Source organism: Puma concolor, chromosome E3, assembly GCF_028749965.1.
Source record: "Puma concolor isolate L17-30 chromosome E3, mPumCon1.1.hap2, whole genome shotgun sequence".
NCBI classification, from domain to species: Eukaryota; Metazoa; Chordata; class Mammalia; order Carnivora; family Felidae; genus Puma; species Puma concolor.
Genome location: NC_141682.1, coordinates 23247956 through 23263635, shown reverse-complemented (window position 1 = coordinate 23263635; position 15680 = coordinate 23247956). Strand labels below are relative to the sequence as shown.

The window sequence follows — 15680 nt, the reverse complement described above, 5'->3', positions numbered from 1 at the left end:
TACAAGCGTTCTGCTCGAGATGCGAGCAGAGCTCATACAGAGAATTTGGGGCTCCCCTCCTCTGGATGTTCCTCTTCCAGGATTCCCGACTCAACACCCCGGGGCTGTGTTTGCACACCCCCCTGTTCTCTGGCTCTTCCGGCAGGTAAAATCAGGTGTTCTGGCAGAGTTTGGGCCACCGTCTCTCGGCACAGATTTGCCACACCTTTGAAAACGGGACACTCACCCTGGACGACGTGTCCCTTTCTTCCAAGTGACGACATCCCTCTGGCACCTCCCTGTGTTGGGTTGTTCCCCTGTGTCTTCAGACAGTTTGAGTTTGTATGGGGGGTGGGGTTTGCGTTTTGTCCAGTTGAATGTTATTGTCTGCACAGGATCCGCCTGGGAGGAGATCCTCAGCCATGACTGGGAGCGGAATTTTGCCTCACTCTTTAACTGCCACATTTCACCTTCCAGACACCCCTGCAAGAAAGGTGTCATTCTGCCTCCTGTCTGCAGAGCAGTAGGTGATACGGGCCCATCGGACCCCAGATCATTTGAGCATTTGGGAATGGCCTCTGTTTTGGCTTTGTTTGTTTGTTTTCCTGTTTGTTTTGAAATAAAACACTTTCACTATGACCTTGGAAACGTCATTTAACCTCAGTTCTCATTTGTAAATCTGAATTATCATGAGACTTTCCTCACAAGGCAGTCCCGAAGGGCAATGAAATGGGCAACCGTGGCCGATGTTTTTGCGGTACTTAGTCCGTGCAGGGACCGCCCTCAGGGGCTTTATTCCTTGCAACGGCCTATGAATGAGGTATTATTATCATCAGCTCCATTTGACGGTGAGGAGACTGGGGCAGGGTGAGCTTACGCGACTCGCTCCGTGCCCTCCTGCAGGCAGTGGCGGAGCCCGGCTTCGGCCAGAGGCTGTGGCGTCTGCATCCGGGAGCTCAGCCACGTGCACCTGGAAGGGGGTCTTAATCCTGCGTGCGTCAGACTCACGTGCCAGTCCTGCAAATACCTGCTGAGTCAGACTCCCCAGCCTCCGCGTTTGCAATCAACCTCCGTGCCTCGGCACGGTCGGTGCTGGAACACAGGCATTCCCCACTCTGGCTTCCTTCTCCTGACTCACTGGCTCTTCACCAAGTTCTAGGACTGGACTATTAGGGTTGCCTCTGACCCATTCCTGACACATCTGTGTCACCAGCCCGCATGTCAGGAGGAACAGGTTCTAGTTGCCTCAGGGGGAAACAGCCGTCCTGGGATCATCCTTCTCCACCTGTCTGAAGCTATACCCGGTCATGTGACCAGTGCGAGAGATACTGTGAGCCACGGTGGATGTGTCACCCAACGTCTCGGTCTTTTAAGTAAACTACACCTGACAACACCGTGTTATCCCGAGCTCCTTCAGTTTCCTGGAAACTCCCAGGATGTTTCAGAAGGCAGAGTTCAGCTGTAACTTGGATGGTAGGAACCCATTGGAACCAGCCATAGTCAGATGGCCCTGAATGTTAAAATAGGCTGGCCCTGAGTTCTCATACCCCTTTAGGACATTCCTCTCTCAAATCAAAATTTGTTACTATGGGTGGGGGTGGAGGGGGTGGGGGGGGGCGCTGGGCACCTGGGTGGCTCAGTAGGTGAAGCGTCTGACTCTTGATTTCAGTTCAGGTCATGATCTCACAGTTTATGGGTTTGAGCCCCGGAGCCTGCTTGGGATTCTTTCTCTCCCGCTCTCTGCCCCACCCCCACTCATTTTCTCTCTCTGGCGCTCTCTCTCTCTCTCTCTCTGTCTCTCTGTCTCAATATAAATAAATAAACACTTTAAACAATTATTTGTTTAAAGAGCTTTTATGGTCCACCATGGCCCCTGCTTATCTCTCTGACCTGAGCCCAGTCACTCCCCATCACGAACCACGCTTGAGCCACACCAGCCTTTTGACTGTCATGAATGTCACCTCAAGACTCTTACACTTGCCATTCATCCTACTAGAGACTTCTTCCCCTGGCACCTCACATGGCTAGTTCTTTCTTGTCATTCAAATGCCAGCTTCAAGGTCACCTCCTCACAGAGGCCATCCGTCTGGTGTAAAGTCTCCCTTCTTCTCCCTGCCCCCTCACTCTCCATCTGGCTAACCCTGTCTTACTTTCTTCATGATACTTACGGCTTTCCATAACTGTCTCCCCTTTGCTCCTCTAGGTGTTTACTTTATCTCTCTAACACTAGGAGAGCGAACGCTCTGCCGGTCACTGTCCCTGCTGTGTCCTGAGTGCTAGAAGCCAGCCAGGAACCACACCTAGAACACTCCGTAAGTATCTATGAGATGAATGAGAGCCTCTGCCATCAGCGCTTTCTCTCTCCCCACCCTCACCCCCCCATCCCCGTCCTCCAGACCAGTGTCCTCCAGCAGTAAAGCCAGCAAACTGAAGGCACATTGTGTCCCTAAGACAGGCACAAGTGTAACACACGCCACCAGGACCACCTGGCCGGGAGAGTAAGCTCACCAACTGGATTTGAATCCTGGCTCTGTCACTCCTAGCTGTGACCCTGGCCTCACCTCTGCAGTGTGTGACCTTGGGCTCCTCTCTGAGGGGCCTGTTGTCTTCCTGCGTGAAGTCAGGAAAAGAATCAGACCTACCTCACAGGGGCACGGAAGGTGAAATGGGGTAGGACACGTGAAGCACGTAGCACAGTGCCAGGCCCATCAGATCGGGCGTCCCGAAAGCAGGGTCGGGGAGGGGCACGCACAAAGCCTGACAAGCGTCCCCATTTGCACTTCCTCAAGGGAGGTTCAGGAGTCTGAGGGGACTTTCGAGGCCACTGCCCTGCTTTAATCTGCCAAGCTTGTTACTGCCGGAGAAGCCACGCAGAACCACTTATCAAGAGTCCTTTTGGGGCTTCCCAAATAATTACCCAGCACCTGCCAGGTGCCTTACAAAAGACACAGATGAGGCAGATGAGGAGGTCTGGGAACTTCATCTAGGAGCAGAGACAAGATAAAAGCGCACGACCAAAGAGGATAAGTGGAAGACAGACAGAGGGGGGCCAACAGCAGTCCACCGTCTTTGCTCCTCGTACCTGAAGACAGGGCACCCTTCCATGGGCCCCTCTCTAGGATGTCTTGGCAATAAAACAGAGTCAGTGGTTTAGAGAATGCCCTTCCCATGCAGGCACACCCCTTTTTAAATCGCGGCTCCTGTGTGACCTCAAGCACATGACCTCACCTCTCTGAACCTCACTGCTGCATTTATAAAATAGAGATACCAACTGGGACCCATTCACAGGGTTCTTGAGAAGATGTAAGGAAGTCTGTATTAAAAGTACTTGGCACAGGGTGGTGAATAGGAAACGCGAGTGGCAAATGCTAGCTGTTTTGTTTTTATGTTTATCCCAGTTGGAAGCGTTTCAACTTCAAAGAAACCTCTCTAGCATTTGCCACTTGTGTTTATTATCCCAACAACACGTCCACGGCGCTTCTGTGCCAGGCTCTGTCATGGAATTGTCTTAACAACCTCATAAGGAAGGTGCTATTTTTTTTTTTGTCTTTTTTTTTTTTAACACATAACATAAAATTTACCATCTTAACCATTTTTAAGTGTACAGTTCAGCGGTGTTAAGCATATTCACGCGGTTATGCGATAGATCTCTAGAATTTTTTGTGTTCCTTTTTGTTTTTGCAAAAATGAAACTTTATAACCATTGAACATCATCCCCTCACTTCCCCGTCCTGTAACCCCTGGTTTCTGTTTCTAGAAAGGTACTATTTTAACGCTGTTTCACAAGTCAAGAAACCAAGATCAGCTACAGAGCTTGAGGGACTCAGAGCAAAATGAAGACGACAAATGGAAATTATGAGGAATATCAAGATGATGACGGCAGATCATTGCACCAGGCGCAATCACATAGGACCCATGAAACGGGCCCTGGAGGAAACCAAGGGCCAGAGAAGTTAAGTTACTTTCCCAAGGTCACACAGCAAGTTTTGGAGCCTCTAAAAATCCTTTATTTATTGTAAACTCCCTGCAGGCAGGGGCTTTGAGGTCACTGGTGGCATGTTCTGGTCCCGGGTCCTCAGGTCTCCATGAGTTTGATGGCCAAGTCCCCTCTCTGATTGTTTCTGAACGCAAGAAAACGAGAACCAAATTATAAATGGATAAGCTAAACACGAGTTTTATTTACAGCTATGGCATTCAGTGCTGCAAAAGAGTTTAAGGAGCTAACCTACTTTTTGTTTCTATGAAAGAGACTTCATTTTTTCTGTGAGATTCTTTGCTGGTGATGGGAAGAAAGGAGAGATAAAATCTCAGGGGCACATCAATGCATTAATCATGGTCCTAATCTCATGACCTGTTATTATTATTATTATGCCCTTTTAGTTTAACTATTCTTTGTTTATTTTCAGTGCAGTAACGATTACCTCTGAACTCACCCAAGAACTAGCTTATTGCTGATAATTCATATCTCCTCTGGGCTCCTTACCCGTATCATTTTCCCATCTCAGATGTGATCAGTGTCCCGAATGTCACATGTCCTGGTTGCTAGTTTTCAGATGTGTTACATTTGCATGCCTGGCTAAATAATGTATTGTTTGCTTAAAAGCAAATTCATAGAAAGGGTATTTTGAAATTCATAGAAAGGGTATTTTATGCCGTCTTCTGAGACTTGCTTTTTTGACTCAAGAATAGCTGAAAAGAGTCCATTGCCGTGTCGTTACATAGACTGGTATTTTATTTATTTTCACTAGTATAGAACATTCCATTATCTGGACAGACTATAATGTAGTTATCCATTGCCCTCTCATGGGCATTCAGGTTGTTTCAGATTTTTGCTATTAAAAAGAGAGCTTCCGGGGCGCCTGGGTGGCTCAGTCGGTTGAGTGTCTGACTTTGGCTCAGGTCATGATCTCACAGCTTGTGAGTTCAGGTCCTGCGTCGGGCTCTGTGCTGACAGCTTGGAGCATTCTGTCTCTGTCTCTCTCAAAAATAAATAAACATTAAAAAAAAAAAAAAAGAGAGAGAGAGAGCTTCCATGAAATTCTCATGTAAGTACATGAGTCAAATTTTGCCTTGGGTATATACCCAGGAGTGCAATTGCTGATTCATAGGGTATAGTAATGTATAGTAATGCTAAAATTTGCAAGAGAATGCCAAATCACTTCCCAAAATTACTGCTCGGAAGTATACCCCCCGGTGATCATAGGGGATCCCACTGATCTCCATCTCCCACATATGGTATTGTCAACTTTTATAATTTTTCCAGTTGAATGAGTGTTGAATGAATAAATGATCGACTAATGGGGATACTATAGATTGTTCAGAAAAAATAAGTTCCTATAGTCAATCAATAACCTTTAACTTTAGGTCAATCAATAAACTAAGCAAATTAAGTGTGCTTTAAAATGTTGCCAAGAAGACAAAATGAAAAATTTCAAGTAAACTGTTGCAAAAATCTTACAAAAACTACAATCATTCCATCTGTTAGGAAATGCCATAAAATATAAATAGTTAAAAAAACAAAAGATAGGGGCGCCTGGGTGGCCCAGTCAGTTAAGCCTCTGACTTCGGCTCAGGTCATGGTCTCTCAGTTAGTGGGTTCCAGCCCTGCATTGGGGCTCTGTGCTGACAGCTCAGAGCCTGGGGCCTGCTTCGGATTCTGTGTCTCCCACTTGCTCGCTGCCCCTGGCCTGCTTGCGCTCTGTCTCCGAATCTCTCTCTCAAAATAAATAAACATTTTTTTTAATGTTTATTTATTTTTGAGACAGAGAGAGACAGAGCATGAACAGGGGAGGGTCAGAGAGAGAGGGAGACACAGAATCTGAAACAGGCTCCAGGCTCTGAGCAGTCAGCACAGAGCCCGACGTGGGGCTCGAACTCACATACCGCAAGATCGTGACCTGAGCCGAAGTCGGACGCTCAACCGACTGAGCCACCCAGGCGCCCCTAAATAAACATTTTTAAAAAATTATAAAAAACAAAAGATAAAAACTCCCTTTATAAAACACATGTATAATTTGCATCAAACCATAATACATGTTTTGTGCTTTTCTCCCTTTAACAACAATATATTTCACAATTTTAAAAGGGATAAAATGGTCTTTGCTTTATGTTATACCCTATACACAAATAATTCAAGGAGATTACGGAGTTTAATTTAAAATCATGATGTCCAGGGGTGCCTCGGTGGCTCACTCGGTTAAACGTCTGACTCCGTGATCTCACACTTTGCGGGTTTAAGCCCTACATTGTGCTCTGTGTTGACAGCTCAGAGCCTGGAGCCTGCTTCAGATTCTGTGTGTGTGTCTCTCTCTCTCTCTCTGCCCCTCCCCTGGTTGCACTCTCTCTCTCTCTCTCTTTCAAAAATAAACATTAAAAAAAAGATTCCCTCTCTCTCTCTTCCTCTCTCTCTCTCAAATGCAAAGCTTTTTGTAGGCTTCAATATTAAAGAAAAGATAAAGGTAATCAACCATCTGGGGAAGATGCATTGGTGATATAAAGGATCTATCTTTTGTGAATTTGGGCTGACAACCTGGAGGCCAGACTCAGAATCTGGTAACATGACCACTGTTGGGGCACTTAGTGGGATTAGATTATAAACATATACAGCAGCCTGGGCAGGACAGATCCCATTCTAACTTCCAGAGCCTGGATCGTAGCACAAGTGTCCTGCAGGTGACTGCCAGAGTTTCTTGGGTCTCCCAGTTCTGTTCACTGAAACTGAAATTTTGGCATACTAAAATAAGGTAGGAGATCTACTAAGTGTATATGTTCGGTGGAGATGTGACAGTACAGTGGGTTTGGGGATGACAAAAGTTTAAAACCCTAGGAGGTGGGAGGTCCGGAGCTGCTACATACAAGAAGCTTGGAAAGGTAGGTACAGTACAAAAGGCTTTTCCGGGGCTTATAAGAATATTGCGGGGGGGGGGGGGGGTAAGAAGTGGCAGGGAAATCAGCTCCATATTACCAATGGAAATTTACAAAGTTGTGATTCGTTGAGGGATTTAATGAAATGAACCAAATGTAACATTTTGTCAGTTAGGCCACCAACTGAGTGAAATCCCATCACAAGCGCCATTTAATGTGGCTGTGGGTGAATTTTGACCTGTTTGATGTGATACAGAATGAGGGCTCCAAAATCTTTGTGAAGGGCTGTTGGCTGAAGAGAACCATTGGAACAAATCATAACCCGGACTATGGTTTTTCCAAGGACACATACTCATCTTCTGGCAGGATGCTAATACACTCTACCCTAAGGATGTGGTTCCCTTTGAGTTCTATCAGGCCGATTTAAATTAGCATTGAATTAAGTGTGAAGGGTTAGCCAAGGAGCAGTGAAAGAACATAGATTACCACTTTAGAGTGGTGAATACAGATAACAATACATCATTTCCTGTGCACCTTTTCTTTCATCAGATGTAATGTTCCCCCTTTCATTCAACAGATTTTTCCAGAAAAGCAGCCATTCTGAAATGGACCCTAGAGCATGAAAATTTTGGTTACCAAAGAAGATAAAGGTGGGAGCAATTTGTTATTTGCGAAAAGCACTGATGCTAATGATGTGGTTGAATTAAATTGTATTTGTCTCCAGGGCTGCCCTTGACTGGCCAAAATCTTACTGCCATGATCTTTCTATGGATCACATAAAAATGTATTTATTTAACACATGTATTGAGTGCTCACTATATCCAGGCTGGGGTTCTTTTTCTATTTATTTATTTTAGAAAGAGAGACAGAGAGATTTGGAGCCTGAGCAGGGGAGGGGCAGAGAGAGAGAGGGAGAGAGAGAGAATCCCAAGCAAGCTCTGCTCAAAGCCTAACTCCAGGCTCAATCTCACGACTCTGGGATCATGACCTGAGCCAAAATCTAGAGTCAGATGCTCAACTAACTGAGCCACCGGGCCCCCCAAGGCTGGGGTTCTAAGAATTGGGTATATCGCACAACCAAAAGAGATAAAATCCCTATTCTCTGCTGTGGTGGGGAACAGAAAATTAAAAAATAAATATATACCATATCAAGTAGTAATGAATGCTTGGGAAAAAATTAAAACAGTAAAGAGATAGAGAATTGTGGCCATCCTATTTGGATAAAGTGGTCTCAGGAAGATTTTCCTGACAAGACGATGACTGATTTAAACCAAGTTCAGGAATGGGCTCCTGGGTGGCTCAGTCAGTTAAGCTTCTGACCGGCTCCGGTAATGATCTCACCAATCATGACTCGTAGCCCCTTGTGGGGGTCTGTGCTAACAGCTCAGGGCCTGGAGCCTGCTTTGGATTCTGTGTCTTTCTCTCTCTGCCCCTCCCCTGCTTGGCTCTGTCTCTCAAAAATAAATAAATGTAAAAAAATAATAAATAGGGGCGCCTGGGTGGCTCAGTCAGTTAAGCATCCGACTTCGGCTCAGGTCATGAGCTCACACTTCGTGGGTTCGAGCCCCCGCATCGGGCTCTGTGCTGACAGCTGAGAGCCTGGAGTCTGCTTCAGATTCTGTGTCTCCCTTTCTCTCTGCCCCTCCCCTGTTTACACTGTCTCTATCTCTCAAAATAAATAAACATTAAAATAAATAAATAAACCAAGTTCAGTAAGGACCATGTGTATGTATTTAGGAAATCCCTGGCAAACTTTGTCCCATCATGGCTGTGTGATGTTGTTCTCAGTGACTTAACTTCTCTGACCCCAACCCTGTAAAAATCCAGAGAGGATAAGAAAAATGCATTGTAAATTGCAGTGGTTACTGCAGTTTATGAATGCAATTTTGTTACAGTATGAGTTTTATGGGTGTAATAATAACTTCCCCATGCCCCCAAGGAAAAATATAATCCAATCCACTGAGGGGGTCCCCGGCATAGCTCCCTTCATTTACAATTAGGAATGGGATTTCGGACCTTGCTACAGAGCAGGCATTATTCCCCCGATTCTGCGAAATCAGAAAGTTTTTGATTGCCAGCTTCAGTTCCCTCATCTATAAATCGGAGATAATGGTAGTGCTGAGCACTTAGGGGTTTTTATGATGTTGCTAAAATGACATTTATTGAGCTACATGTGAGACACAATGAACCATATGCCAGGCGTCCTAAACAATGGAAACATATTCATTCATTTAATTCATAACAAGCCGGTAGACCGAGTACCATTTACACTGCACTACAACCAAGGAAACTGAGGGACGGAGGAGTTAAATCTAGAGTCCCACAGCTAGGATTCCAACCAAGACAACTGGGTTCCGGGGCCGGCAGTTACACAGCGCTAACCACCACCCACTCCCCCCCCCCCCCCCCCCGGCCCCTCGTGCCTAATACATAGCAAGAGCTCAATAAATCTTTCTAGTGGTGGTCAGTTCCAGTTAGGGGGCTGCTCCAGAATTTCCACTTAGGAAAAGCGTAAGGTGGCTGGTTTGTTGGAAGGGGAGGCTAGGGGGCGCTTGCATAGCAACCATAGTTCATTGCATAGCAACCATAATGTTTACTTGAACTGGTGGACTTGGGGGAGTTGGTGGGGACTGCGGAGAAAGGGAGTTAACCCGCCACCCCAAGGCACTCCACTTTGCGGTGGAGACTAACCAGCACGGTAGCAGGAGAAATCCGCGCCCCACCCCCCACCCCCCCCCGGAGCCGCCCCGTGAGCCGGCCCTCCACGCATCGCCCCCTCCCTCTCGGGGCGGATGGTTTCTTCCGTTCTCTCGGCTGTTTCAGGTTCCGCGCTCCAGAGTCACAAAGCGCGGGGTCACGTGGGCGGGCCGGTGCGCTTTGTGACGCCACGGGCCCCGCCTCCCGGCCCGCCTATCCGCGCACGCCAGCCCCGCCTCGCGCGCGTCGCCCGTGCAATCCCTGCTTAAGAGACCCCGGAGTGGGGCGCTCGCCCGAAGCCAGGCCGCGTCCGCCATAGTGGCTGGCTTGGAGGTGTCGCCGGCGCTGGGTGAGGGCCCGAGAGCGGCAGGGGGGCAGAACAAAAAGAGAGCCCCGAAGCCCTTGCCGTTGCCCGGCCGTTTCCGGGCCTACTCTTGCGGTTCGCGGCCGAAAGGCGACGGGAGCGAAAGGCGAGAGAAGCGCGGAGCACACGGCGAGAGGAAGCGTCGGGGAGCCTCGGCGGCGTCCCCAGGGTCCGCCAAAGCCACCCGGCCGCTGGCTGGGGCCCGGGGTGGTGAGGAAGTGCTTCGAGGCCTAGTTGAGGCCTAGTACCGGCTTTGTGTCTGAGGCGGCGGCGGCGGCGGGGGGGAGGCGGAGCCGGGGGCGGCCTGCGAGAAGGCCTCTCCTCCGCCGACCGCGCGTTTTGGGCCTAGGCCGCGGGCCGCTCGTGGCCTCCGGGGAGCAGGCGACAGGGGTTTGTGTGTGGGGGGGCCTGGGCCTGGGGAAGCTGACGCCGGTCGTCCGGAAGCCAGGAGGAGGCGAGAGGCCGCTCGTGGACTCCGGGCCTAGGCCCTCTCCCCCAACCTTCTCCCGGGGCCTGGGTCACCCCAATCCACGGAAAGAGAGAACAACCGGCAGGTGCGGCCGCGCTATGGACCCCTGACCCCGCGGGGTCATTCGGACTCTAACGTGTGGACTGACCGCTACTGACTGCACCGCCTGCCCCCCGTCTCCTGCCGGCCCTTAGCATGAGCGAGGGGGACCCAGCCGGGTGACATTGTGCCCGTTGGCGGATTCTCGATTTCCCCTTTCCCCGTCCTCGTCCGCTTCCTCCCGTATGAAGTGCTTCTGAGTACCGGGGTCGGGAGGGGCGGTTCTGGATTATTGTTTTTACGAACCCCTGCTTGTGGTTGGGGGGTATTTAATCTCAGGCCTTAGGGTCCTTCGGTGTCTTTTGAGTGTTTCTGTGTGTACATATTTTGCTCTTAAGTTTATAAATATACATATATTGAGAGTGTCCACGTCTCCTCGCTGAACCTTAGGAATCCTTTGGCACCATGTCCTGTGTGCATTATAAATTTTCCTCTAAACTCAACTATGATACCGTCACCTTTGATGGGCTCCACATCTCCCTCTGCGATTTAAAGAAGCAGATTATGGGGAGAGAGAAGTTGAAAGCTGCCGACTGCGACCTGCAGATCACCAACGCGCAGACGAAAGAAGGTAAGGGCCACATGGGCTCCAGATATTTGCTGGTTGAAGATAGATACCGGTTGTGCGAGGGCCTGGCAGGAGACTAACCGCCATTACGTCTCCTGTGGGACTGTTCATTCTAGTACTTTTGGAACAACTTTCATGGAGACCCGAGGGTTGCTGCAGTCGGCCTGGGAGTTGAACTGGGTTGTTTGATTTCTGCGTTCTTGGGAGCATCGGTAACTGGCTAATCCAAAAACGTGGAAGTCTGATTATCCTTCTCAAATGTTATTTAAAATGAAGATTGGGGTGGAGAGGCCGAGGGGTGTTACATCCACGTTCTTGGGGTGCTTGTGCCTTGTGGCGTTTTCCAACTTGCTTTTTCCTCGGAAGGAGGGGAGGAGAGCATATTGCAGGCTTCTTTTTTGTTAAAGCAGCGTAGAGATACTTCTCTAACTTTGTAATCTGACAGCGGTTTGGGGTTCAGTGGCAAGTTTTCTGCACTCCTTTTCTTCCTGTTTTTGTGTACTTAATTTATTTTTATTTTGGAGTTGCCTGTGTCGTGGAGAAGGGACCTTCACTTAAATATTTTTTGAGGAATTAATCCAGCCTGTGTTGAATGTTTTTGGAATTGCTTTTGGAACTTGATATGTTCTGATGTCACCACTTTTGTGGGTAAATTGCAGAATTAGTAATTAAGTGGTTGAACTCTTAATTCATCACGGTAATCTTAAAATTCAGCAGTTTAGTAAGGATTAAAAGTAAAGGGTTTTTTTTTTTAAAGGAGTAATTGCTAGACTTTACATGATTTTATTGTTACTAGGGTACAGAAAGTAGTAGGCTGCTACCGCATGAGTTTCAAACAAGCCACTGATTGGAATCTTTAAGTTCTTTATCCTTTTTAAAAGCATTTTATAATGTTGAGAATTTAACATTGGATATGACAATGTGATAAACTGGCTTTTCAGATTATGGCTCTGCATTTGTTTTGGCTTCTTTTTCTCGGTACTGTAATGCTGATGTGTAGTTTTCAGTAGGTCAGTCTTTTGAGTTTTATTAATGGGATGAGAGGAAATAATGTGAAGTTCTAATTAGGTTTAGGGTCTTTTATTGATCACTGAGTTTTTTTTAATCACCAACTTTGGCTTAAGGTGTGACTTGTGTTCTTTTAGTTGAAATCGGGGGGGGGGGTCCCTCACTGCTAGCCCATAGGAGTTTGGGGTTTTTGAGATTTTATTTTTAATCTCTGTGCGCAACATGGGGCTCAAACTCAAAACTTCCAGATCCAGAGTCCTGCAGGCTCCACCAACTGAGCCAGCCAGGCGTCTCTAGCCTATTGTTTTTAATAGAGCACATCTTGTCATGTATAAGAGCTGTTTTCCATTTATATCCAGGCATAAGTATAATTGTGTTGTGTTAAGGAATGGCACTACTGGCATGACTCAAAAATATTTATTAAGGAAGAACTTTATTTACTCACATGGTAACATCTAAAAAAATATTCTCCGCTCCCCTCCCCCTTTTAAAGCGTCCTAAGGGATTCTTCACATGAAACTTTGGTAATTGTAATTATGTGTAGAATCCTCTACTTAAGGAAAGGAAAAATTGCTGATCATCATGAACGGTTGAGAAACATCTGTTTTAAACTAGTATTCAAGAAAATACCTTAAAAATACTTTTTAAGGCCACCAAAAGTGTCCTTTAAGTATTGTCACACTTCACAGAACAGATGGATTTATGGGACTTTCAGGACATATTGATATGTTAATAATACTTGTAAGTAGGAGGAAAGAATATAAATGAAGGTAAAGAATACAAAGACAATTTTAATCATATGCTAGGCAAGTTTTGTCTTTTACTGGAGTATTAAATGATTTCATCATTTGGAACTTGACTTTGTCCATCTTCTCCACCTACTAATTGAATACAACTTTGTTAGATTGGAGTAAGAGTTGATGGAATTCTTGTCAAAAATCTAAGGGTTTTGTGGCATTGTTATATTTTTTCCTAAGCCAGGACATTATATGATGTATTATTTTTACAAACCCTGAAAACCAGGGAAGTGTTCTGCCTAGCAGCTTATTTTCTTTTATATATTTATGTGAACTGTCCTTACTGGAGAAAGCTTTGATGTTACATTGGTTAAGAGAGGGAGCGTCTGGGGTGAGAGCATGTGCATTTTGTTCAATCCTCAGATTAGGGGTGGAAAAGATATCATTGATAGTAGTGCGGAGGGTAGTCACTTAATGAGTTTTATGGGGAATAACATCCAGTGTCACAGGCAGTTGAGTAAGAATGGGTTGGGTTTTAGCACCATCCAGTGAATTAAGAGAGTACAGAATTAATGTTTATAGCCTCATAGTTAGGAGATTGCCCAGGAGAGGATGCTGAACTGGATCACTTTAATTTGTTTGAATTAATGTTTAAATTACCCAGTGTATCACATTTCTGTAAAACACTCCTTAGAGGTTTGGAAATCTGGCCATGTTTAGGACCCTTAAATCCGATGAGACCAAAATGCTTGGATCAGAATTTCATAATATAGATTTAAGAGTCTTGCACCTTTATCTCTAGACTATATTTCAAAACAAATTCTGAATGATCCTTCCTATATATTTTTTATAGCTTTCCCATTGTTTTTCTGTGTTTCAGTTTCCCCCCTCCAAAACAAAACAAAACAAACCTTCATTCTGAACTGAGTGTGAAAGATTTGAAAGCTGAGAATGAAGTATTTTTAAAAGACTCTTATTATCTTTATCATTTCTCAGATTCATCTTGTTTTTCATTCCGAAATCCATGGTCTTTATATTTTTGGGTCAGAAATTACTTTGGCACCTGGAAAAGGTCTTTTGAACCTAACAGGCTACTTAGCAAGGTATTTTAAGGGTAGGAAGTCACCAGTGTAATTCAGGTACTTAAAAGGTCAAATCTGGTGTAGGGGCACCTGACTTTTAGTCTGACACAGTATTGTGCCGATCAGATTAATAAGTTGTGGTGGAAAGCTACAGTGAATGCTTTTGTTATGTGTTTAGAAACTTGTTGTCAAGTGTTTTTTGTTTCTAGAATTTACTTTTTGAACATCCCCCATCTTCCAATTTTTCTTACTCAGAGCTTGCTGGACATTTGGGACTATCATGAACTATCAAAGCAATGATGATAGTCCTCTCATGGTATGCCTGAATCTGGGAAATTGCATCACATACAGTTTGCTACTTGAAATATACTAAAAAGAACCCTTTCTTGAACAATTTAGTTTGTAACAGGAAATAACTAATAGTGTTATGATTAAAATTAATTATATGTGTGTGTACACACACACACACACACACACACACCCATAAATATATATAAGCTTAAAATGCTTGTATGTGTGATAAATTGAAATAACTGGAAGAACAGAGGTAGTCGGCCACTGCAAGTCAACTCTGTAATCTTAAGAATGAACCCTAATGCCTGAATGTGTGATTTAGGGAGATGGGTACATTCTTGCATCTGTCTCCCTGTGGTGGGTTATTTTTCTTTTTGGTAATTTTACAAATCCCTTCCTCAGGAAATCTTTTTACCCATAGTTAAATTAATTGGTCCAGTTTCTCTTTTAATTTCATTCTTCCAGAAGTATTGCAAGTAATAGAGAATTAAAAGAGTAGAAAATAGGATCCATTCATCCTCCGTGTTTTCTTCTCAGAAAGTGACATCACTGTTCTTCCAGTTGCTTAAGCCAGGAACTCAGTTACTTATGCCTTATTGCTCTTTTTCCTTCATCTTCTCCCCTCCCCCCCAATTAAATCCATTGATTGCCTTATCAGTTCTACCTCAGAACATTCTGATTTCCATGTCTTCACCTGTCACAACCCAGCACAGACCATCATCTCTTACCGGGACTTCGCAGCAGCCTCCTCATTAGTCACCCTGTTTCTACTCTTGTTCCCTTATGGGTTCATTTTCCACATAGATACCAGAGTTATCTTTTTTGTTTGTTTGTTATTAGTGTAAATCATTGTCATTTTTGTTTAGAATCCTTCAATGACTTCCTGTTGTACTTAGAAACAAAATATAAATGAATATGTGACCTGTACTTTCTAACTGTAGGTCAAGTCATTCTTTTCCTTTCATTATCTTCCAGCTATGCTGGCCTTTTAATGATTTTTTTTTCACCTGCTTTTCTTTCTGTCTTTAAACACTCTGTCCATCTTTTTTGCACATCTGTCTGGCTTCTCAGTCTTTAAGTCTCAAGCATCAGTTCCTAGAGAGGCCTTGAATCAACATTTTATGCAAAGTTGCATCCCACTACTAATTCTTTTTATAAAACCCTTTTCCTCTATTCAAAACATGGCATAATTTCTTTTGTAATACTCATGTTGAGGGGCTAGGAGAGACAGAATGTCTTCATTTAAATTACATATTTTTTCTCATAGATCAGATGTTTAGCATTATTGGTTAAAGTGGAGAATGACTTAGTCTTACTGAGATTTGGGGTTCCATAGAAGTAGAGGCACCAGAGCCAAGAACCTGCTGGCAGTATTTGGTGTCCTTTGAAGAGAACCTCCTTATGGATGCGGACATTTGTTCTGACATTATCAGTATTCTAGAGGCAAGGAACATGCTCTCTTAAATTTAAATTCCTTTTCCGTAAAATTTGTCTTTGGTTGAAGTTTTCTAATTCTTGA

The 15680-nt window shown here is 45.1% G+C and overlaps 1 protein-coding gene and 1 long non-coding RNA gene across 6 annotated transcripts in view; both read left to right on the top strand.

Annotated features, from left to right (window-relative positions):
• The first annotated feature begins 1313 nt into the window (after nt 1–1313).
• On the top strand, nt 1314–4838 carry LOC147573061 (uncharacterized). The gene is made up of 3 exons (XR_015245450.1): nt 1314–1452; nt 2183–2291; nt 3737–4838. It is a non-coding gene; the product is annotated as an uncharacterized LOC147573061 (long non-coding RNA).
• A 4946-nt stretch (nt 4839–9784) lies between these two features.
• Nucleotides 9785–15680, top strand: part of RBBP6 (RB binding protein 6, ubiquitin ligase) — a 32877-nt gene continuing 26981 nt past the window's right edge. For 3 of the 5 annotated variants that reach the window (XM_025916842.2, XM_025916841.2, XM_086692698.1), the window contains exon 1: nt 9785–11043. In XM_025916842.2, the coding sequence (XP_025772627.1) occupies nt 10878–11043 (166 nt within the window). In that variant the 5' untranslated portion in view covers nt 9785–10877. The remainder of the gene's footprint in view (nt 11044–15680) is intronic. The other 2 variants (XM_086692697.1, XM_086692696.1) reach the window with 2 other exon arrangements.